This window comes from Spodoptera frugiperda, chromosome 11, assembly GCF_023101765.2.
Source record: "Spodoptera frugiperda isolate SF20-4 chromosome 11, AGI-APGP_CSIRO_Sfru_2.0, whole genome shotgun sequence".
Classification (NCBI taxonomy): domain Eukaryota; kingdom Metazoa; phylum Arthropoda; class Insecta; order Lepidoptera; family Noctuidae; genus Spodoptera; species Spodoptera frugiperda.
The window spans coordinates 10,398,649-10,424,549 of NC_064222.1; the positions used below are offsets into that span (position 1 = coordinate 10,398,649).

The following is a 25,901-nucleotide window of genomic DNA, read 5'->3' on the forward strand; positions in this document are numbered from 1 at the left end:
CATATTATTGTTTGTTAATAACTTTTTATAAATATTGTTCAGTTATGTAAAGCAATAAAAGATAAATAGCAGGTATATGAAAATAATAATATTTTGACTCGACTTTCATCAACTACCTTCACTGGTCTAGATTAAGTTCATTTACAACTTACTTTTATTTGTAACTTGAGTGTCAGAAACTTTTATAGTGAAACTTTTTGAATTTATAATTACATTTAGTGTTTTTACTACAATGGAAGTAGAAGCAGAGGACAGGGTAAATAAGTTTTAGACTAGTCAATTCGAAATCTTTTACAATTTATGCGCATCCATCAAGATTTATGCAATTCTTAAAATAATAATTCTTTTTTCTCTTTTCAGGAAAATGTTAAAAGACACAACAGTTTTACAAGTCCGAATATTAAACGAGCACCCATAGCTAAACGAGTTGGAAGAGAACGCTGTCACAGTTACCATGCTCAAACACCAAAAGCATCCAAGAGCACGGATAAATCTCGCATCGAAGTACCCAAAGTGAGTATTTTATGAAATAAAGGAACATTTCAATATTTTTTCAAAGGATAAGTTTTTAGGGCAAGTGGAACAAAAATTTTAATTACGATCGCATCTATAACAACCTCATTTTGACAGCAATTTGACGTTTGAGAGTCGCGTTCAAAAATAACGAATCGTCAGAATAAAAGTAAATTAAAAATTAGCTTTAAACTATGTAAAATAATTATTTAAAGTAATTAAATGATTCATCAATTATTTCTAACGTCGCACACATCCATTACAATATTATTTTGAACATATAGAGCGAGATTATCATCACTAAAAGTAGTGACTGCAGGCATTACCAAATATGGAGTTTGCTCGTTTTCCCAACCGTCCTCCCTTCGATCCTTAGTAGCTCTCAGTTTTATTTTCTTTTAAACAATTGTGTTATATTCAAATGTTTTCATTGCATTTTCTAGTGAAATAATAATATTTTCTTCTATATAATTAAACGTGAGTTTGAGTTCTTTTTAAATAGTAGTGTCAAAATATAGGTCATAGTGGTGTATAGGTTATGTTAGAAGTGAAATAATCGGATAGTTGTTGTTTGTATTGTTGTTAACTGGTTACTTTTCGCGTTACAGATGTCGTTTAGGGTGGTGCGCAGTTCTAAATTCCGCCACGTTTACGGGCAGGCCCTGAAACGTGAGCAATGTTATGATAATATAAGAGTGTCAAAAAGTTCTTGGGACTCTACTTTCTGTGCGGTGAATCCTAAGTTTCTGGCTATAATCGTCGAGTCCGCCGGCGGAGGCGCCTTCATAGTACTGCCACACAATAAGGTGAGTTTATTTCATTGAACACTCCACTGTTTTCTCACAGAGTAAATTGTAAAAAATATTTGCTAGATTACTCTTATTATAACACTGAAAATATTATATTGAGACGCTTAGTCATGCCTTGCTGATTTATAAATAACTGCTTCTGGACATATTCTGTGTATTTAATGCTGAGAAAGTATTATTTTAAAAGTTTTCCTTGATGAATTGACACTCTGAAACTTTAGACAATTGATATTAGTATAGGAATGCTTGTAGATAAATTATTATTTAGACAAAAAACATCAAAATCATCTTATAATTTATTACCAATCTACTAAAAAGTTGTCTCAAGTTACCTCACAGAGATCAATCAACCAAAAATCAATTCTATTTTGTCCAAAACCAAAATTTATGTAAATCCTTCCATATTATGTCAGTCTGAAGAATGTGTGTGATGAGATCAACGATAATCTCTTAAGCTATTTGTTATTATCCAAAGAAATTCTTTCCTGATAAGATAGATTACAAATTTTAAAACTTACTACCTAATAGGACATGTACCTAACTGTTTTGCCTTCTATCAATATGTTACATGCATTTCATAAGGTATTAATATTTAGATATTCAACACTAGAATTCCAAAAAAACAGTCTCGCTGTTTCAAATATATGCTGGACTCTATGAAATTACATATAATAGTTTTCAATAACGAATTTCATCCTTATGCATTAATTGGTAGTTTCGAATTAAAACCAACACTGCTAAAATTATCCTCATTGAATTCAAATAAACTGGGTTACTTAATTAAACAATTTTTCCTCACATCTATTTTATAAGTCTGTGTGCATTCCGAAGTCAACTGAACTTAAATTATGTTTAGAATACTAATTGCACACAAATATTTACGTGTAATTGGCAACTGTAGCGAAATACCTTTTTTGTCTGAAACTTTATTGATATTTCTTTTGAAATTACATTCGAATTTACAATTTTATCCCCGAAATCTTTAATTTTTAAGGTAATTTTGGTAATCCTAGCTGGAAATCAGTAATAGATTGCTTTATCAATTGCCGATGCATGTATTTTGTGAATAATAATGTATTTCATTATCTAATCACTCTCTGACTCAATGGGTGTATCCTGAACACTTGGAATTTGTGTCTCCATGACCGATATAACATGATGTTTTAATTTCATACATTCTTTATACGAAAATAGGCACCAAATATCATCCAACAGATGCTATTGTGGTAAAAGACTAATGAATGTAGACTACCTGGTTAATTAATTTTACTTTGTGCCCTTTACATCTCACTGGAGTTAATTTACATCTATGTTAGTTAGATAGGTGTTAGTAGCTTTCTGACTTCTAACATCCTACATAAATGATATTTATTTTTACAAATAGGTTACAATGTAACTCTTTTACATGTCAATCTCTTAAATAACTAGATGTAGTTTCTGTAATGATTATTCAATGCTCATATTTCATCTCAACTTGACTACAAGACATCACTGCTGACATATGATTCCCCCAATGTCTTCTAGATCAGTTGGTTTGAAGCAACCTGCATTGTATATCTTTATCAGGTTCATTATCCTTCTAATCTCGCTCATTTAAAGATATTCAGCATTTATCCTGCAGACATAAAAGAAACAAAAAGAATTAATATTTAATTTGTACAGTTTCGTTATAATTACGAATGTTAATTGATCACAAATTAGTGTATAATTACAGTAATACATTCTCTGTATCTCCACTGGTAATATGATAATCAGTGTAATAAAGATTGTTTAGTTTTTTAACAGTTAACGGAGATAGTCCGTTGAAAGTGTATGAGTCAGTCTTGTGAATGTATATCTGGAGCTAACATTTCATTAATAAGTATTATATTATGTGTGTTTTTCAGTGCAGTAGACTATTTTCTTATGAGACATTGACCTGACCTTCATGCATGCTTCATTGAGAATTTTGATGTTTTAAAAGTTCCAAAGAATATGTAGTATTTCCTATTACAGCAGGACCTCTTTAATCCGAACCCCCTCTAGTCCGAACACCTCTGTAATCCGAACCCCCGACCCGAGTCCGCGCTGTCTCGCTCTCGCCCGCCAGTAACTTTCCGAACGTCAAAATACTGGATTTCTTCAAAAATGTTGATTAAAATATGTAACGTTTATAGATTAATACAAATATTGTATTATGTATGTACCTATTATGTAGTTTATTCGCAAAAAATACCCTTATCATCTATATCCCTATAATCCGAACGCTCCACCAATCCGAACGGGGGCTAAATTTTCAGAGTTCGGATTAAAGAGGTCCTGCTGTATCTATTTAAACTACATTGATACAAAATGCCTTTAGAAAAGTAACTACGTAATTACTGCCCTTGTGTTTAATTGTCTTTTATATTTTAAATACATATACCAACGAGTTAAAGAACAATGAAATTTAGTATTTTAGTAAACAACCTATCTAAATTATGTGAGTACTACAAATTCCTGCCTTATCATGTCTTAGTAAAGTCCTATTTAATTTTTCTAATTGTCACATATTTTGTTATTTATCTGAATAATGAAGCAAGTTGTTAGTTTATTTATCACTGTTTACTTTCTGTGTGTGTGTACATATTATTATGTACTAATTTTATAACATAATGTATTTATTTTCCTGGTTACTAAGTTATTCTCGTTTCTGTTTGTATTGTTATGCCCTTTTAAGTTTTATTGTGTTTTCCTCAATTAACATGATGTTGTATTTTAAACGTAAATAGATTTTAACTACTAACAATGTAAGGTAGAATATCCTTTATGACCATATTTGATGTCAATAACTACAGATTAATACTTAAGCCTTCCAATTCAACAGTGCCATCATCATCATATCAGCCATAAGACTTCCACTGCTGAACATAGGCCCTCCCATTGACTTTCACATTCAACAGTAAACCAAATACTAATTTTGTTAGAGAATGAGGTAACGGAGAGTGCTCCTGCTCCTATGTTTCCACACATTGTGCACTATAATATTTCCTGTGTAGTTGGCTAGTCTAGTTCTTTAGACTGACCACCGTGATCGAAATCAATCGGAGACTTGTAGTCTTCAACTAGCTACGGTTCCTCCCTGCTGCTCGACTCCCATTGATCGTAGCATAATATTCCTTGATAAATGGACTATACAACACAAAAATAATTATTTAATTCGAACACGTAGTTCCGCAGATTATGGCGATCAAACAAACATTTCGACTTTATAATATTAGTATAGATAGATAGTAGACCATATTCATAAAACTTAATTACCTATGGAATACTACCAAAGCAGCTTATCATATTGAATATCAACACAACATTCCCTTTCTTCGTAAAACGTTTTTATCAATCGAACAATGCGTCAAGTCGAGGCGACAGATAGAGTTCATTGTGCAACAGATACGGATAAACAATGGTTGCAAACAATGCGCGTACGCATCGCTGCAAAAACAGCATGGGAATGATAAGTTTTTGTTAAGCTATTCTTGTCAATACTTTATAGGTTATTTGGTTTTAAGAGTATTGTGTAATGGATGAGTTTTTAAGGAGATTTTACTCATTTAACTACAGCAAGTTTTCCATGGTCAGATTGAGACCTGATTTGTCTTCTGATCTGAAATCCAGACTTCAGACTAGTTGGGAAAGAGCCAGAGGAATGAACGATGACATTAGCCTTCCATTCTGATCCACCAGTTTCTCTTTACAACCAAAAATCTTTAATGCAGTCGCATAATACAAAGATACTTGAAATTGGCCATAATTCATCCCCCAAAAACTATGAAAGACTAACAATTCTGTTCCGTTACATATTTGTCTGTATAAAATGCGTATAAGGGTTCATTGGACATTAAAGTGTAGGTACATAATTATGACAATAATATTGTACAAGTAAGTGCGGCCACTTAGACAGAAACAATGGTTGCGCTCGACAATGGAGTGACAAAAACTTGCGGTGTGAATGTTTACTAACTGACGCATACCGAGCTGCTTTGTCATCTATCGGATCGACGTGGTATGAAGCTCTCTCGTCCATCTCTTCATTAGTTGCCAGTTTTACTCGATTATGCTGGTCTGATCTGATAATCTTTTAATCAAGAATTGTTGTGAAAAAGTTCTTTAATTCCTCAAAAAATTACAATAGGTTTCTTTTATCTTATTAGTGATCTCTGAATGTTCAATTCATCCATTTCATCAGCTTTTAAACTACTTAAATGCAAATTCCTTGCATATCGTTTCAGTAACTAGTTTCTGCAAAAACTGATCAAACAACCGTCACCTACTTCTTTTTTTAGTAATTATGGATTAAAATAACTCATAACGTCGCGAGGCATTTCTAAAATGCTAAGTTCTGAAGGCCCTAAATAAAAACTTGTTGGTACATGGCACATGCGAGCTTTAAGTTTAGATACCTAAATTACAAAATTGAAAATATTTCCTTTTATATATGAAAATGATCCTTAGGTCCGCATATATTAGATAGCTTATCGCAATGAATGTTATTAGCATAGTATTCGGTTATCATAATTACATGTGTACATTGACATACAAGGTATAATCGTCTCTATTTCACACACCATTTATAGCCAGTATGGATCATTAGCTCTCGATGTATGAAGCCGTTGTTTTACGCGAAAACTTGAAGATACGCTAATACGCTACCCGATGAACGTTAAGATCACTGGCAAACTTAATAACCTCAACAAGTTAGTCCCAAAAACAGTTAATATTCGATAAAAAATAAATCTAGATTGGACTTTCTAAATGAAAAACCCACCAAAAAGCAGCTTTTTTCTGGTTCTTCTGGTTCAAAACCCCGTAGTTCTAAACTAACAATACTATAGTTAACGTTTAAAGATTCTTTTGGTCTAATTGGTTAATTAAAACAGACAGACATGACGAATCTATAAGGGTTCCGTTTTTTGCCATTTGGCTACGAAATGATTATGGACAAATACTTTAACTTGTGTTATTCTCAGTACTCACATTTCGCGTTATTTCTGTAGTCCCTCATAACCCATGAGTCACGGCATGGCTAAGGGCTAATGACATTACGTTTTTGTCGTTTTTTCTCCTCGTATCGGAAGCACCGCATTCTTGTTACCATATCGTGGTTTCGAAATGTGTTTTCGAAGAACCCTTTTTTGCAATAACAGGTTTCATATCAGTTCCAGTCTTTTGAACAGTTTTGTCGATATAACTACCTTCTTTTTTAATGAGTACCCAAAGTTTTGGCGCTCTGTGTAAATATACGAATTCGCCGTCTATTTAGATAAACCTGGTTTCATAAGCGTGACTAGTCAACAATAGTTAATAAGATAGATGACCCTAGATTTCCTCCATCCATCAAAACATGATTATCACGTTAGGTAATCATTTGTGTGAACCTAGACAGCTCAATTTACTACCTAAATCGTTCTTCAATAGATTTGACAGTCTTATTTGTAGCAATGTAACTACTGGCTTTTATACATTAGCAAAAATAAGCTACAGTGCCGTTGATACAGAGTTCGTTTTAGCATAATTTCACCAAATTCCTAACATTTCATTACACTTTCCTCGTCCATGGCCTTTATCGCATATAAATAGCGTTACATAAAGCCGGAGTGGTTCCAAACTTCACCGGCCATTGTTATCGCGTCGATAACACAATCTTCGGCCTCCACTCGCAACGTTAGACAACACTAAACAATGCCACTGTTACAAACAATAACATGCTGTTTGAGACTGATTGGCTGTGCAGGCTTCAAGTGGATCGTTTTATCCGATACGATCATCTCTTTACAGAATAGTTGAATTTTATCTATGTATTTACTGTTCGTCATACAGGAATATTTTATAAAAAATAGTAACAATTTTGTAATTGAAATCAGAACATAAATAGACCTCATTAGAACTTAACACTCAACTAAGGCTCACGTATTGAGAAAGAATATACCACAAAAATTTCTGGACTTCCGACCTAAGTAGTACAATAATAGGTGGTGATTTTGGCCAATAGCCCTTTGGTTACTTCTTGAGGTGCTTATACTTATCAATAGACTCTTGGCCCATAACTTTGATGATGGTCGAAGGTTCAATCCGTTTAACATGGCCCAGTGACAAGCTAAAATAGTAAGTACCTCAATAAACTGTACATCCGTAGGCCAACGTGTCAAGTTCGTGTGGAAACCACTGGACATGTCTATAAACGAAACACGTAAATTTAACGCGCCCCACATTGCGTACGCGCACGGAAAATAGATCCGACGCCGTTTCTCACACTGTTCTCTGGTTCTCACGTTTTTTGGTTGACGAGGATTGCGTGGTATCTGATCGCTGAGGAGATCTTTGTGATGTAACTTTGTTCTGCTTGTATGGACCCTTAAGAAGAATACTGTTTATAAAACGGACGAATTGGCCCATCTACTAGCATTATTAATAGTTTGATTGTAGATGGATGTCTTTCTCATAGAGTAGTCAGTATTTTACTTTTGGTCACCCAGTCATCATTTCGAATTATAAATGTTGTATTAGATTTCAACGTCTAAAAATACATTCTGGAACCCGATAGAGATATTCTGGGAATTAATTTAATTATCACACGTTGACCTAAATATAATATTCCTAGAAGCAGCTGACTAAACGTTCCCTCTGTTAACTGTCGTAAATTTTTGCTAATTGCTGTGTATTAATTGGCGGCGACTTTAACTGGAGTTGCTTACTTTATGACATTTTGATTGTTTTATCTAAAGGCTAGATGTCTAGCAGGTGACCTGGTATCATCACCAACTCATTTCCGTCAACTGCATAACCTAAAATGATATTAAACATCCATGACAATATCTTAACAACTAAAGCACTTTTGCAACATGATATTTGCTGTTGTTTTGACGACGTAACGAGGCATTTCTTCCAAATGCAGGTCAGCGACCAATCTAAAGATTGTCCCCTAAAAAGTGTTTGCCCCCTAAAGGTTGTCCCCTAAACATCTAATTGATTTTCACTGTAATCGCTTTTTCCATTAGTCCATTTTCGTCAACACCAACTTCGAAATAAAGGCCTCTACTCTCTCAATCTTCCCAACTGACGTAGCCAATGTGTCCAGTTATTTTATTATGTGTATGATCTTCATTCCCAATCTAGACTATTCCCGTGCATTAGGTCATTCCTGCAAGGTCAAGTCTGGACATGACAGACGGCTTTCTGATTAGCTGTTCCGTCCTTTAATGGCTAGTGTTCAAACTAACATGGCTTACTTGCGTTGCCATGTGTCATGTAGTTGTAGGAGATAGCTGACGGAAATAAACGATAGTACGAACGGATGAGATAACTATTATCTTTTAATAGGAATGCAGTAAAATTGTAACGGAAACAGTTCATAAATGGATACGAATTTGTTGTAGTTTTTTGTGTAGTCTCAAAATTGCTATTGTTTTGTGCAGTATGTCATGTGGGTACTTAAATTCTATTTTCTATCAAAGCAATAAAGGTTTCATTCGTTTTGTATTCCTACCGTGTGTCTGGGAAAATTTGAAGTATCCCCTGGTGACTAAAAGGCTTTATAGCCCAAGATCACTTCTTTTTAGATGCATCAGTTTTCAAACAATTGGATCCAATGAAGAGTATGATTTCAGTCGTAATTATTGTTGCCACGCTCATACACTATTCTACTCACAAGACAAAAGAGTATACGTACATACATTGGCGTGCAAAACTTTCAATCTTGCATTAATCAATATACATGCCAACAGAATGGACACAGAAATATATTCGCCGACAAAGATGATTCAGATGTATTCACGTACAAATCAATGCGTACCCCAACTCATACAAGAAGTATTGATTATAATGACTAATGTGAATGATTTTTGGCTATCAAACAACTGTTTATGACTATCCGGTCCTATATTTAGGTATTACAAACATTGTACTATATTCTATTATTAGTAAGACTATCTGAGACACCAGTTTGTGACCAATGTTGGTCTTGGAATGGCCAACTCCAACTTTACGGTAGAAATTGATACACGAGCGTGAGACGATTGTTTCCACTGAATTATTGTGACAAACTGACATGTATATTAATGAAAGAATTTTGTAGTTGTTGTTCCCGAGTACAAAAGTAATAAAAGACTTTGCGGTAGAACTTTCTGGACTGACTTCTTTACTCGATAAAAGAGAAAATGTCTACTTCATTGATCTGTTTACTCCAATGATTGCTCAACCAATACTCCAGGTCATTCAATAAAAGTTCCAGCTAGCTGCGAACTGCATAGCGGGTTACCGGAGCTCCGGCCGAAAGCAGGAGTAGAATCGGGGTGGTTTTAGTCAGTAACAGTCTGGCACCCCCTCTCGCCTCGCTCAAGGCGGGAGAAGTCATTGGATGTAAAGGTCTCTAAATTGCAATAAAAGTAATTGTCCACAAGAGTAGAATCTACCATTCTTACTCCGAGGAGTTAAGGCATGTGGATTTATGACGGAAATAGCTTGAATCGTTAAAATGAACCATGATCCCTAAAACGAATTAAAGTACTTGTAACACTGAACATTAATGTCAGTTGTGACCAGAGGAATGCTATAAAGCAGCATAGTAACAAAACAACAGAGGAGAACTGTAACGCCCTTGATAAATGAAAAGAATAGCACATGTTGCACGTACTCTATCTACAAAACAACGTTCTATAATTAGGTGTTATTATTTAGGGAATCTATTTATGAATGTTTGTATTGGGTAATAATTCGGCAGACGGAAATCGAGGGCCCGCCTACGCACGCCGAGAAAAGCGTAGCGACGTGTGCAATGCTCCGGGTGTAACACGACTAGCAAAATTTTGATGCACAGGTATTAGTGGGCATTAGTTTCGTGTTTTATTGCCTGCACATCTGATGCTTGCAGTGTCCTGTTTATCTAGCTACGCAGTTGAGACAGAGAAAGAAACTCGTACGCAAATATACAATGTAATTTTATTAATTGTTAAAAAGTACTGATTGTCAAAAGAATAGAGCTATTGCAAAAATGCAAAATCAAAAAACAATTGCTCGGTGTTCATTTCAGAAAATGATAATATTCTATTCCAAAGTCCCAATTAAACACCGTTGACATTAATTGCAATATGAGGTACCTGGGAAAGCTGATTCATTCCCAATTTCCTTTGCCCTTTAGCAGACGTAGATAAAAGATGGACATAAGTCAGCTGTCAGTATGACAAACCCACGTGTTTAAACAGAAATGCAATGACACGACTCAATCACACCTGTGTACGCTTCCAATGAAGATAAATCAACCGTTTGATTGTTTAGCACCATGATTTATTATTAGGACGCATTCTTCGGATCGAAATACTGCGACATTTGAGAAAGAAACTGTTATTGTTGCCCGTTTATGGGAGCGACTGTAACCTGAAACTACATTCTAAATACTGTGACCTAAACTCCAGACGAAATAAGATCGGATATCTTAGCTTTGTTGGTTGCCAAAATAGATCAGGCGACTTTCTATCGAGTGCACAAAGAAAACAATGGATATCCACGGTCCCATTGTAGTAGGAAGAGTCTATAGATACACGAAAATCGTGAACCGAGATTCAGTTGGCACATACTATATGAGTGAACTGCGATGGTTATACTTGCATGCTGCATGCGCAAAGACATGTAAAAAGTAAGAAAGAATATAAATTTGTCATAATTCGGTTAACCAAGTCGCAGGTCGCTTCCAACTGGCCTATCTGGAAGTCATTGGGGGTGGCCTATGTTCAGCAGTGGACGTCTTATGACTGATATGATGATGATGATTCGGTTAACACCAAATCCATTATTGAAAACTGCAATCTTCTTACAAAGTGTTGACACTCAAATTGTCACCTTACAACGAGCATCAAAACGACACGAAATTGACATGGTTCTGAATAATTATCAGCTTTATGTGCCAAACGGTCATTCAGTACCATTAGCGAGCAGTATGTGTGACACAGTGGTAGTCCGGAACACTTTGGGAATTCGCACTGTAATAATATTGGCCGTTTGGCGTCCTGCCATCTACACGGAACACGGCGAAACGCATAAATATTCGGACAAACATTTGATCAAATGTTACGGTGTATGATGTAATCCGGTATCCTAAATGAAACTTGAGGATGAGTGGCTGGCGCGTGTTCCAGCGAGTATAGTTCGATTTATGTGATACTGGGAGCTGGAATAGATTCAGAGAGTTCGTTCTACGGGGATGAGCAACTAAGACGGATAAAGTGGTGTAGGATAGTCATTTGAGTAATAAAAAAAAATCTTATTAAACTGTCTAGATCACCTAAAGTTAGATGCCTGTACTAGGATAGCAGGATAATAATGTAACATAATTGGCTCGCTTTGACTTTGATCCGCTCGTTAATTTATTTACCTCAGTGTTATGAGGAAGATCTCTTCTAAACTTGAGTATTATTCCTACTTTATTACCATTTGCAGTCTAGGATTTTAATATTTAACATAACCTCCAAGATTTTCTGTTCATGAAATGTGAATAACTACTATAGCACGCCTTCATGCACAAATATAATTAAGACTATGCACATATGAATACGAATTCATAATTAAGACTGTAAGACCTACATGGACTGGAAATTACGATAATATCCGATTTCACACTCCGGTGTTACGCGCGATAAGTAGTTATTACAATCAATCTGCATAATCTGCAATATTTCTGATAACACACTATTTGTGATAAAAAATATGACGATATTGTTTATTGGTGAATCCCTAATTTCAGGAAATGAGACTATATAGCATCACTGCGGACGGAAAAATATAAAAACTTAAGTCTTAAAGTTATTTTTTCCGCGAATTAAAATATTCCGTTGTACCGCTACATTACTGTAACTTTCATATCACTGAAATCTTCACTAGTGCGTTAAGAAATAAGTAACCTACATTATTTCAACTCTTGTAACCTAAAATTGTACTGGGATCGCCAACAATGTTGCCAGACTTGTCAGGAATGTGTATTCATACAAAGTTGTCAGAAATGTTGGGTTTCCAGCAATTTGGCGACGTCTTAATGCTAATGTTTATGAACGGACATAATTTCTCGTGGATTCAGGAAAATATGGCCATGATATATTTGACAGTTGACCGTGACCAGTATAAGAAACTTGTGGTCTCATCCTGTGTTAATGCCAGAATGAAATTAGCACTGAATATATTACATACATTAAGTCAAGCCTTGATAGGCCTGTAGGGCTTTGCAACAACCCTGGAATGCTAAAGGTCTATTCACCATTTGATTTTTTGACATTTCATATTAGACATAGTTCGTCATTACACACATAATTTATTGAACGTAGCCTGATGGTATCCTCTCTTAATAAATGGACTACCCAACACAAAGGCTTAGAATTTTCAAACTCGAACCAGTAATTCCGGAGATTAGCGCGTTCAAACAAACTTCTTCGGCTTTATATTATTAGTTAGTATACATACTCAGTATTATTTATATGCTCGTAAATACATTACCAACTGTATTTATGTGATTAAAGATTTACGGTTAAACGACAAGCTTAAAGTACATAACAATTTGTACTCGTAAATGAAAACATTTATTATACGTATTTATAGTAGGTAAATACAGTAAAATAAATTAATACATGTAAGCAGTAACCACATATTAATTAAATAAATACAATTTATTTCTATAAACTAAGCTGCATGTGTCGTCTGTGTTGCGAGTTTGCGACCCACATTAGCGATTTATGTTTTAGTCGTGGCGCCAAAAATGTTTAATTATCTGTTTTGGTAAGCAAGATGGCCGACTTTCACTAGGTCGTTAGGTGCATGTGAAAGTTTTCGCGCCCATAATTTTCAGAGACAACGCGCAAATAATTGGCGCACAAGTTTTACAGATAATTAAATTGTGTATTCTTTTATGGTTGATACTTTCACATTGTGTTAGGTTTTTAAGTGAAATTAGGTATTTCGCACAAGACGTTTTTGAACTTAATTAAATTATACAGTCTTTTTTCACTTCATTCTTATACCTACCTACCGGCATGAAACTGTTTAGTTTCAGTTAGTTGTAGATACATTTACATTTAGAACTTGTCCAAAATACCACCTTCTATTTATACCTAGAGCAAAAGACTTGCTTCGATACTTTGCGGTTAAAACACTTAACTGTGCATTGTTTAAAAACAAATTTGGTACTTAGGTAACTACCCATAACAAATAATAACATTAGATGTCGATAGAAACGATTTGCTGTAAAATATCCACTGGTAACACTAACTACTTATTCAGCACCACAGAGACAATAAATACTTGCCCATATTAACTTAATTAATGTATGTATGACTCTGTTCCAGGTCGGGCGTATACCGGCGGACCACCCCCTAGTGGGCGGGCACAAGGGCCCCGTGCTCGACATCGCGTGGTGCCCGCACAACGACAATGTCATCGCCAGCGGCTCTGAAGACTGCGTTGTTAAGGTAAGGAGGAAATGCAAGAAGGAAAACCTAGATAGTAAAGAATCAGTGTGGAATAATGCTCACGTTGTGCTTCACTGTGTGAGTGGAGGATGCTTCCCTCAACCGTTATTCCCCAACTCTAATCCCTGAATGGCCAGGAATGCACTAGTAACTCCTCTGGTGTTGCATCTGCAACTACGGGCGTCGATACATAGATATCTATCTGTGGGCGTCGATTGCAAACCATCAATTGATGCCTCTGATCAATTTTTTGGTTTGCATTAAATAATCAGTTTACTGGTAGCCCAATTAGCTCTCTCCAAAAGACTCGCAACTACTATAGTGATAATCCGTTTGCTCGTTTGACTCCTATTCCCATCCCATAAAAAAGAAGAAAATAAAACATGTTTATAAACTTTTAGTTCACCACATAATTATGTGTGTAGGTGTGGCAGATCCCCGACGGGGGCCTGTCCCGCACGCTGACGGAGCCGGTGGTGGACCTGGTGTTCCACCAGCGCCGCGTGGGGCTCGTGCTGTGGCACCCCACCGCGCAGAACGTACTCCTCACTGCGGGCTCCGATAACCAGGTAATGACACTTCTTAACTAAACTGCTGCCGCAAGACGTCCACTGTTAAACACAGGTCTTCTTATAAAGAGATCTTCTCCAAACAATCAATATAGATTTATTATATATACAGGGTGTCCCTGAAATCGACGTCCAACAGGCACCAGGTGATCGGCAAGGTTTCAAATGTTATCAGAAAAATATAAAAAAAAGTCCTACAGTTTTTAAATTACAGGGACTTAATACGTGTTATCCATGAAAAAGTACACCCTGTGGCAGTCTTTTGACTCTTGTTGCTATAAATCTTTATTTTTTCGTCTGCAGTCTTCCTTACATTATCCTGAATAGTGCTCCAGTAATATGGAATCATAAATTCTTAGCCAACTGCTTTAGATTAGAAAACATTGTTAGTTTTAGAGGAACCAAATACTCTGAATAAAATTTTCACCTTACTTTAAGTGCCATAACTTTAACTGCCATAATTTCCTGTTTCCAGATAGCAATATGGAACGTGGGCACGGGCGAGGTACTGCTGACGCTGGACTGCCACCCGGACCTCATCTACTCGGCCTGCTGGAACTGGACCGGCTCCAAACTGCTCACCACCTGCCGAGACAAGAAGATCAGGTACATACATTCTCTGTACACTCTGTAGTACTTCAAGGAAAATTAAAATATGTTTTATGTTAAACGGTATTTATTGGCTTATATTGTATGGTCATCAGGATTAAGAGTATGTACCAAATATCAGATCGATCGGACGTCAGGAAGGAGGTTAAATTCCAATGACTACATTTAACCCAAACAAACAAACAGGTCATGCTAAATAAAACTATTTAAAAAATTTTGTCAACCGCATCGTCACTTACCATCAGGTGAGATCGCGGCCTGGCTAGTTTAAGATAAATGTTGACTATTGGTCTAAAATAAAACATACATACTAGACCATTTGAAAGAACCGTCTACTATGTACATGAAAATAATGTATGATTGTTTCTTTCTCAGGATAATCGACCCCCGTAAAGGCGAGGTGGAGTCGGAGGCCATCGCCCACGAGGGCAGCAAGGCCTCGCGCGCCATCTTCCTCAAACATGGACTCGTCTTCACTACTGGGTATGTTCTCTACTTGGATTTCAAGCACTATACATCATCATTATTATTACAAACAGTATCTACAAACATATCATCATGCAATGTTTGGCATGTATTCTACGTTTGTAACTGACGAATGAATAAAATGAAAGACATAGGATATGTTTGTGTCGAAATCATCAAAAAGTGTCATCATTGGAAATGACAAAATAGTGAAAGCTTCGATCCATTTGTCAGCCATTAACTATTGAACAATTATCTTTTTAGTCATAGCTCTGCCCTAATAACTTCCAGATCAAACAATATAACTCTTAAATCTAATAAGATGCACGTAAACGATCCCTCTGTCCCTTAAATTCCAGCTTCAGCCGAATGTCGGAGCGTCAGTACTCGCTGCGCACGCCGGACGCGCTGAACGAGCCCATCGTGACGGTGGAGATCGACACGTCCAACGGGGTCATGTTCCCGCTCTACGACCCCGACACCAACCTCATCTACCTCTGCGGGAAGGGGGACTCCGTTATACGGTACTTTGAGGTCAGTGCCAAACATTTACGCCCGAATACTCAAATGCTACTCAATTTTAAGTTGTACTTAAATATCGTGCAATGACAAAACTACATTTGAGAGCGTCTTAAAATTGAGTAGCGTTTGAATATTCGGGCATTAGTTTAGTTATAGCTGCTAAATCTAGAATTCCTGCTGCTAAATAATGTTAAAATTAGATTTTAAAAATCTGATGTGGCTCCTCAATCCTTACGGACATTTATTTAGTAGAAAATACATGCATAATTTTATTGACGTGTAAAAGTGTTATTTTGTAACCAACTTGCAGAAATAAATATCATTTATCATTATCATTTATAGCTTAAGCCAATACATTATACAGTTAAAGTGATATATTTGACAAACAAAAAGTACAATAATTTTTATTACTTAAAACTAAAACATCAGCCATTCATCTTCTGACAAAATCTTAGACATTCACGACATACATCCTTCCATCTTGCTGCGGACAAATCACACTCTGGTGCAGACGTCAGGCGAGCATTGATCATCGTCAATGCACGAACAAGTGGAGAATAAGCATGTGCTTGGGCTGCCGGGACAGCTAGTAATGGGTGCTTGCGTGAATTGAGATTATTGCGTGTGTTCGAATCCATCACTTCATGATTACGAATTAACTGTTAATTATTGCACTTACAACACAAGAAAAAAATTATGCGTATTAATAACATTTAAGTTTTCATGAACAAGTGACGAAACTAAACTTTTCATTGCAGGTGACGCCTGAACCGCCATTCGTTCATTACATCAACACTTTCCAGACCCCAGACCCACAGAGAGGTGAGCTTTGTAAACTTAATTGGTACTGAAGTACTTCAACCATGCTTTAAGCAAACTCATAGTCCAGCAACTTGTATTTTCGGCCCCTTCTTTAATATAAACAGGGTTAAACAGCATTAAACGAACCTACGTATAAAAACACCTTAGGTATTCATTATTTTCTGGAGCTGCGGGCGACATAGCGGGTTTACCGGGGCTCTGGTTCCAGTAGGAACAGAGTGCTTTTTAGTCAGTAAGAGTCTGGCACTCCCTCTCGCTTCGCCCAAGAGAAAAGTTACTGGATGATTTTCCCCCCTTAAAAATAAAAGTATTCGATAAATGATATTTATTTTTGCAAATAGGTGACAATGTAACTCTTTTACACGCCAATCTCTTAAATAACTAGATGAGGCCGGCATTTCCTATCGGACTAGCCTGAGATGAAATGCCGAAACAAACACGGATTCATTATTTATCGTATATTTCATCGTTCCGTAGGTATCGGCATGATGCCGAAGCGAGGTTGCGACGTGGCGACGTGCGAGATCGCCAAGTTCTACAGATTGAACAACTCGGGACTCTGCCAGGTAACGTGGACAATCTTTTGTCTATGAGAAGCGTAGAGAAGGCCTATATTGCGCAGTAGATTATCACTGGATCTTTTTTGTATAAGCCGGCAAACGAGCAGACGGGTCACGTGACGGTAAGCAATCACCACCGCCCATGGACACCCGAAACATCAGAGGCGTTACAAATGCGTTGCCGGCCTTTTGGGAGTTAGTAATTTAAGGGTTGTTCGGGAATCGGGGATCAGGAAGATATGGAAGGGGGTAATTGGACCTCCGGTAACCTAACTCACACAACGCAAGCGTTGTTTCACGTCGATTTTCTGTGAGGCCGTGGTATCACTCCGCGAGCCAACCCAGCAGTGCCGAAGCATGGTGAACCAACACTTGGATCTTCAAGAGACAATGCGATGTTCCTTCTAATCCATCCATGGCTTAAATAAAAACACTTTAAAACTTAAAACAGTACAGCAATTCCTTACATAGTACCATAACTAACCCACGTAACATGTGTTGGCAGGTGGTATCGATGACGGTGCCCCGCAAGTCGGAGCTGTTCCAAGAGGACCTGTACCCCGACACGCTGAGCGACGAGGCCAGCCTCACGGCCGACGAGTGGCTCGCCGGCGAGGACGCCGAGCCCTGCACCATGTCGCTCAAGGTACCCTATAGGGGGCAGTACCAAGAGATAGGACTGTATAGTTACGGGGGTAGAGTTGGTTTTTGTTTGAGTAGTGATTTGTAGGACGTAGGTACATGCACCATGTCGCTCAAGGTACCCTATAGGGGGCAGTACCAAGAGATAGGACTCTGTAGTTACGGGGGTAGAGTTGGTTTTTCTTTGAGTAGTGATTTGTAGGTCGTAATATGACAGTGATTTCGACTGTATAGTTATGACTTTAGAGTTGAGTTTGCGTTAAAAGTTGGAGTATTCTCGAGTTTAGAAGAAAGAAGTGCACATTAAGATGCGTATACAGATTTGTACTGTACTGTAATGCGCATAGAGGATATTATTCGTTAGCGGGGATTTAAGTAGTAACTCTACAATATTATGTGCATATAATTATATGTCAGATCGATACTTTCAAAGTAAGTAATTCGATTATTTTCGAACTCATAGTCAAGAAACCTATAAATAGGATACTTAGGAAGTTCTTTTGACGCTATAATTATATATAGGCATGCATTGTGTGAAACTGTGTTGAATATGAGAGTTTTGGTGTTATTTTAATACAGAGGGCTTAGTACGAGTATGTTTTACGTTTAACGACATCGAAATCGATTGCGGTCGGCGCTCTGTTTGGTTGGTTTATTTATGCCAACCAATCGGAGCGCCGAACGCGCTTACCGTTTAACGTAAAACAAACTCGTACTAAGGGTTGTCGATGCAGGTAAGTAAGCTTATCATTATTAACTATGCTACTTACAATTTCACACATATCACCTTTACAGGTTCTGATATTAATTGGGTTGTATTTATACTGTGTTATTAAGTTTCTAAGTAAATAATAACACCAACGGGACCGAATCTCGTGGCCTCCAAACTCACTATGTTAATTTGGGTTACTTTTAATCAAACTTTATCAAATAGTAATTATTTTTCACAATATTTAAAACTTAATTATTATGTTATCGGCTTACTCACGTACTGTTTTGACGATTAACTCGACTAGTTTCAAGCCATGCAAGAGGCTCATATTCATGAGGAGCATTTCGTGACAATCGCCGCGTCGTGTGTCGCGAAATGCTCCTCATGAATATGAGCCTCTTGCATGGCTTGAAACTAGTCGAGTTAATCGTCAAAACAGTACGTGAGTAAGCCGATAACATAATAATTAATTTAGTATGTCTCACGAAAGTTACAATAAAATTATAATATTTAAAACCTTTATAGCATTATTCTAGTAGGATATTCGTGTTTTTTAAACAAATGGATCTTGAAAACGATTTAAATTAATGGATATTGAGCTCAATACCCGAGGCTGGATAAAGTATTCAACACCTTTGTCTACAGATCTAAGATCTTACATTTATTACACATTAGCTTCTGCTAGCGGCTTCGTCCGCGTTCCCGTGGGACAAAAAGTCCTATTACCCAAATCAGACCTATTCTAATTCAACGAAAAACGAAGTTTCGTCCGAAACTTCGCAGATTGCATACTACAATTCCATTTATTGCGAAGCTTTGTGAACAAAAATGAACGAATGAAATGAAAATACATGAATTGTTTTTGATTCGAAATTAAAAATAAAACGTTATTTTAAGTAACTTTATTAGTAAATCAATAAAACCTACGGCCGAAAATTAAACGAAACTTCGGATTCGAGAGCCGGAATAGGCCCCCTGGTCATACCCTGTGTGTATACCAAATTACATAAGTAGTTTAAGTATTAGTATAAGTATTCCAACAAATAATTTGAGTTACAGTTTCTGTTACCATGTGTGTTGAAGTATAAGTAAGTATGTACTAAAAGCACGGTCCCTGCCTACACCACTACTGTCCTGAATGTACTGTTGGCTTGCTCTAACTATAATACAATGCGTTTTACTGTCTGTTGTGTGTTGTGTCTTCTTAACTGCGACTTTATAATCGAGTGACTTTTGTCGTACTACTAACCTTTACTACGTGTTGTTTGTTAGTCTAGTTAATGTATAATGGGATTATTCTTAATGTTATTATAACTCATAATTCTTGATGTCTTTATTTAATGTTTTTGAAGTAAATTCATATATTTTTGTTACTTATAATAAGCAATATTATGTACGGTCATAAGGACAACCTTAACTGAAAACAATTTTAGTAACCTATACATTACTTAGCTTCTAGATAGGTTACTGAGATTGGCCATTAATAAAAACATGATATAGTGTACTGACTGACTGACTGACCCATTATCAAATATATTCGATTGTATAAATGCTATAATTTATTTGTGTTTAATCGAGTTACTACTTTAACATCTACGATAAAACTACTAATTAGCAATTATGGGATATGTTGTTCATCTATCATTTATTAAAGACCATAAAGCTTACCCTAACAAGACCAACGAGGGGCAATAATATGAAAACCAAAATTTTAAAGATGACTTATACTGAGCTTATCTGCATAAATTTTCTTGAACTAAAAATCTAATTAGCGGCTAAAATAAATTCAAGAAAATGCTATGATGCATTCAACTTTAATTGTGATCAATTTATAAAATGTGAAATGAAACATATTTTATCTCTTTCTATTCGAAAGGATCTTACAAAGTATTTTGAAAGCTTATGGTTACAACGAACTCATAATATTGACTGTAACTCTACTTAGGCTATGTTGTATTGATTGTAAAAGACACATTTTATCATAAAATCAAGTAATAAGATAGACTTGAATTTTTTTCAAATTTACTATTACTTGAATAGTAAAACTTGACTAGACTTGATTAAACACAAAATATTTATATCATTTTTACCTCAAACTCCCTTAAACCTCAAACAAAGATAAATATAGAATTCAATATTTTCAATATTTCAAACAACACAAGTCCCTTTAAATATAAGAATTAAGAAAGACACACAACGGGCCACCACCGGTACCGCCACAGCCAATAGTACAGTCGAGGACAGATGTTACGAGGTAGGGCTCCCCGACCCGACTTCAGGAGCGTGCGTTGGTTGTGCAGGGAGGCTACGTGGCCGGGCGCTCCGCCCCCCAGCTCACCGTGACCAAGAAGGCCAACGCCCTCGCCGGCGCCAAGGAGCGGGACAAGGACAAGGACCGCTCCCCCACCCCCGCTACCAAGAGGGACGACTCTCACGCCGGCACCCCCGCCTCCGCCACTCCGCCGCCTGCTATTAATGCTGCTGTGGTATGTTTATTTTTTTACATTATTTACTTTATAGAGACTTGTGTTAAAAGTTTATAATTATATATCAATAATTGGGCGTAAACTTTGGACCTTTTGTTAGTTTTGCGATCAAAATCTCATAATTTGTTGAATTATTTTAATTGATTAGAAGTTCTGTAAATCTGATCTGTAAAGAAGATCTGTAAATTGTTATAAGTATCAAATATCTGTTGTGAATCGTATCGTAATTTCAACAAGTAAATTAATGAACTCTTCATTCCACAACAGGAGAAACAACTATCAGATCTCGTGGACGAGATTCGCAAACTGAAATCGGTGATTGTGAAACAAGAGAACAGGATCCGAGCCCTAGAGGCCACGGTGAAGGCGGCGCCGCCCCCGCCCGCCGCGCCGTCGCCGCAGCCCCCGGCCGCCGCCACCGAGACACACAACCACGAGGACGACGCCATGGCACCTGACGAGGTCTGAACGCACACCCATCCTTACTTAACTTGTGTTCTTTAATCTGGTAGACCGAGGAACTGCGTACTGTATTATAAAGCAAGGGAAATTTTGGACGGAAATGTGACCTTTATCACATATTTAGACGATAAAGTGAACAGCATCGTCATCGTATAAGCCATAAGACGTCTTCTACTGAACATAGGCGGCCAGACTGACTTTCAGATCGGTCGGTTGAATGACCTCTTTTATATTTGTTATGTCATTTCAAATGTAATATGGCATTCAGTTGATCTTACAGCCTATTGAATGCATTATCCGAACTATAGCGTGATCTTTTTATACTTTTTCTATCATTTTTCTTGTTTCATCAAACTGCTAGATTAAAAACACAAAGTTTAGAAGAGTCGGTATACATTTTTAAACTGTTACCGCAGATTATTGTCTGTTTTCTGAGTAGTTTGGCAGTTTAGAGTTTATATCGACGTTTGAAATGTAATAATGAAGAGTCACTACATTTTTTAAATTGACAATAACTATATTATTATAAGAAGCTTAGCTAAGGATATGTAAAAAAAATGTTTTGAGGATTCATTATTTAAAATTGGGACACACTGGCGTGCTGGAATAATGCACCAGTATCTATGGTTCAATTTTGTCTGACATTTGACGTGTCTTAAAATAATCACAATCGAAAGGTTGTAATTCTTCATAAGACCTAAATAGACAGGTATTTCAGCTCGCCAGTGCATTTCAAAACTATTTATTGATAAATAAATAAATAATTTTGTAAATAGTAAGTATAGTGAAGTGATAAAAACGCGGATAAAAATTATGTGCCTTAACTCATATATGTAATAACGTCACAAGTCATTTTTATATACTATTGAAACGGTGGTGTATATTTTGCGAGCTCTCGACATATAGTATGATAGCCTTCACTTTTACCCGACTGTAATACAAAGGAGGGTAATGTGTTTTATGTAGACTTATATCGATTAGTCAGAGCAATAACGGATTAACTCATGTTTCACTTATTTGTACCGTAGGACCAAATATCATCTACTAGTAAAAATCTTGTCAATTTTCAGTCTTTATAAAAACTCAACTTATTTTGATATTTAAAAATGCTCCTTAAAGTCTTATATGTCTTGTTCTAATACGAACCTTATTTGGTTATCTTTAAAGCATATTTTAAAATGGATTTCATCACTTAATAAGTATCTAAATAAATGATATATAAAACGTAACTGTTTTAAAATATTATAGTAGGAACAAATCAATTTTATAGTTTTAATAGGCACGAGCGTCGCTGGTAGTTGTAAGCTAATTCTATTTATTTTTTTACATGTTTTTTGAATATGTAAACCCTTTCTACATTATAGTTACTCAGATACCAACTATGACCAACTTTTTAAAGTTTTGGCAATGAAAATCAGTGTTAACATCATCACTTTGTGTTTAAAAATTTACTGTATCAGAGAATTAGTTTACATATGCATGAAACATGGAAACTAACCCTAGTTCACACGTTTCTCATGAACCTATCATATATTTAACTATTTTATGAACTGTCAATAATATGAAAACCCGTGTGGATAAGGCTTTAAATTAATATTAGATTGTTGAAATCTTGTACAACTAATATTGAAGAAACTTTTAATAGAATTTATGTTATACAACGAAAAACGACCTTATTAACAAGAAGTTAGGTCTGAATTGGTTTGTAAATGATTTCAAAAGTCTAATCGATTTTATAAGGTAGGCTTAAGAGTCCAGTAACTTGGTGCTTTTGTATATCTTTAATATTTTCAAATACCTAACGTAAGGCGCAATGCTTCTAAACAAATTGCTGGCTCAACGCATTATTAATAATAATTTTCTACTATTATTCTATTCTAGTTAATAAGTTTGCTGTTTTAATACACCTATCATTTGATTTGTAAGATTTTTCATAATTTCGGCGCCAAAACGGGACGCCATCTTGGATTTTAACACACCAGCGCGTCATTCGAATTAGTATTTCTTTTCTCACAAAATAAACTTGTATTTAATACGATCGTCAATGAAGTGACGCGATTTTTTCAATTAACACAATATAAAGTATTAATTTCATATCATTGGAACATTTTATAATGGTCCTTGGCAGCTAGTCATGTCAGTTATGAAATTTGACATTTGACAGTAAGTCGCGCTGTCACCTTGACAGTTAGTATTATAGTTTAAATTTTAAATAGTATTATTACGACGATTAATTTTCTTATGTAATTTATGATGGCGTAAACTTAGATGTTCGTTTTAGTATCATGACAAAGCAATGTATGAATTTGTATGAAATATGCTTGTATTCGACCTAAATGAATATTTGTGTGGCACGACGGTGATGGTTTCGTGCCGTACCTTTAGAAAATGTTTCGAAATGTGTAAATATTTTAGAGCTAAATTACGGCACGGAGTCTCGTCTCTCGCCAACACTTCTCCAATTTGTACGTGACGCTTTTGTATTTTATTTTTTTTCATAATCGAGTTTTTTTCTTAGCATTTTTTTAACCTTTTGTGTAAAAATACGCGCTATTTTAATGTACTTAGTGTAAATTTTGTAATCAACAAGGAGGCGAACTGTTCAATGAATTTATTTCGTGAAGAGACAAAGTAATGAAATGTAGAAAACAGTTTTATTATGTAGTAGAATAATGTTCAATATTACAACTTTTACTCACAGGTAGAGCATTCATTACCAAATTATTTCTTTAGCTCATACCATTTTAGTCCTTACATTATAGGCTCCAAGGTTTAAAATGCCGGGATCTAGACAGTCTCGATTCACTGGACGTTTCCCCTAAAGTTAGGATGTCGACTGTTAATATTTTGACGTTAAATAATTTGTAATTGTGTTTTTTTTTTCTCTTACCACCGCTTTAGACGCTTCCTTTATTAATAATGTATTTCATGTGTAATTTTGGTTTGGAATCGTTTGCTTAGAGGGGGGAGGAAGAAGGTAATGCATGTAGAAATGTCTCGAAAGTATATCTGAAGAAGATCAGGGTAGAAAAAGCGACAAAATTTAGGTCTGGAAACGCGATAATATAAAAGATATTATTCAGAGTTTTCTCCAATTTCTTCTAAAGCAAACGCGTCCAAAACCCGATCGCAATATTCACCTTAAATGTAAATATTATCTACTCCTTTTTTGATTAGAAAACGTGACAGCTGAAAACTGAAAATAGTAAAATATAAACGCACAATTGTTCGTCTAATACGTTTGTCTTAGAATGTATAAAGACTGGATAGTCTCACGACTGCGTATCGCACTGAAACTTAGTAACAATTGTATTTAATGCATCTAAGAAAACGTATGTAGATTTTTTTAATGTATTCGGTGCTAATTACTGTATTTTGTCTCGTATTGTAATCTGTAAACTGTGACTAGGTATTTTCAAGTAATTTTTCTATAAAAATACGTATAATTATGTCTAGTTACAGCAAATCACAAAAAGTTTTTTTTATACGAATGTAAGTAAATAAGTATTATGAACGGTTACAATGTATTGTTAATTCGATAACAGTTTGAGGTGAGGCTCTGCAATATTTTTAAAGCCTTCTAGTATATTAACAGTCTACCAAGTGACTATATAACATCTCTCGCTGTTCATCGATCTTGTATTAAATATTTGACAATAATTGCAAAGCAAATATACATGTTTTCATATAAAAATCTTATCTATTATACATTGTTTCTAAATGTTAAATGTAAGCTCAATTTTTTTAAATATAAATATTGTCATTCTTATCCATTTTTATACAATCTAAGATTTTACTATGTATGCCTTAACTTGGTGCTATTGTTTAAGTGCCAAATGCCTTTGAGCTAATATAAAAATTGTATAACATTTTACATGAAATTGTCAATATTATATTAAATAAATAAATATAGGTGTTAAGTGCCTTGTTGTGTTTTGATAAGTAATACTCAGATCATAAATGTTGCTACGAAAGTTGAACAGAAATATATATTTATTTTACTATTTTCATTGGTCGTATTATTTGAAAACCCTGATTTATCACTCATCAGATGTCGCCACTTACGATTAAGGACTTATCGCCGGTATTACTCCTATTGCCACTTCGTTACCTAATCAATATTTAAATATTTGAGAAATTACTGCAAAGTATTACTGGGTTGTTTTCGGATTTTCGAAAATTTCTCGATAGTAGCACGGAGTCTGGAATTGTGTCCAGGATATGGCAATAGGCTCACCCCCTATTACATGAATGGTGAAAAGTGGGTGT

The 25,901-nt window shown here is 35.8% G+C and overlaps 1 protein-coding gene and 1 long non-coding RNA gene across 6 annotated transcripts in view; one reads left to right on the forward strand and one right to left on the reverse strand.

Moving 5' to 3' along the window:
* LOC126911234 (uncharacterized) overlaps positions 1 to 25,901 on the reverse strand; it is a 77,368-nt gene that overhangs the window by 24,627 nt on the left and 26,840 nt on the right. The gene's annotated exons all lie outside the window — the stretch shown is intronic.
* Positions 110 to 25,642, forward strand: LOC118275221 (coronin-1C-A). Of its 5 annotated transcripts, none has more exons than XM_050697065.1 (13): positions 110 to 256; positions 361 to 513; positions 1,122 to 1,319; positions 13,661 to 13,783; positions 14,209 to 14,352; positions 14,828 to 14,958; positions 15,337 to 15,444; positions 15,786 to 15,960; positions 16,707 to 16,770; positions 17,248 to 17,336; positions 17,836 to 17,976; positions 20,964 to 21,170; positions 21,438 to 25,642. In XM_050697065.1, exons 1-13 carry the CDS (start codon positions 233 to 235, stop codon positions 21,636 to 21,638), a joined length of 1,758 nt encoding a protein of 585 aa, XP_050553022.1. In that variant the 5' UTR covers positions 110 to 232; the 3' UTR covers positions 21,639 to 25,642. The 5 variants fall into 5 exon arrangements, with proteins under 5 accessions (XP_050553022.1, XP_050553023.1, XP_050553026.1 ...); XM_050697066.1 differs by having other exon boundaries at positions 20,985 to 21,170; XM_050697069.1 differs by lacking the exons at positions 110 to 256; positions 361 to 513 and adding an exon at positions 648 to 990 and having other exon boundaries at positions 20,985 to 21,170.

Coding starts and splice junctions, on each gene's coding strand:
- LOC118275221 (XM_050697065.1), top strand. CDS start 233: ATGGAAGTAGAAGCAGAGGACAGG. Junction 15,961..16,706: donor CCGTTATACGGTACTTTGAG/GTCAGTGCCAAA, acceptor TTTTCATTGCAG/GTGACGCCTGAACCGCCATT. Junction 17,977..20,963: donor CCTGCACCATGTCGCTCAAG/GTACCCTATAGG, acceptor ACCCGACTTCAG/GAGCGTGCGTTGGTTGTGCA.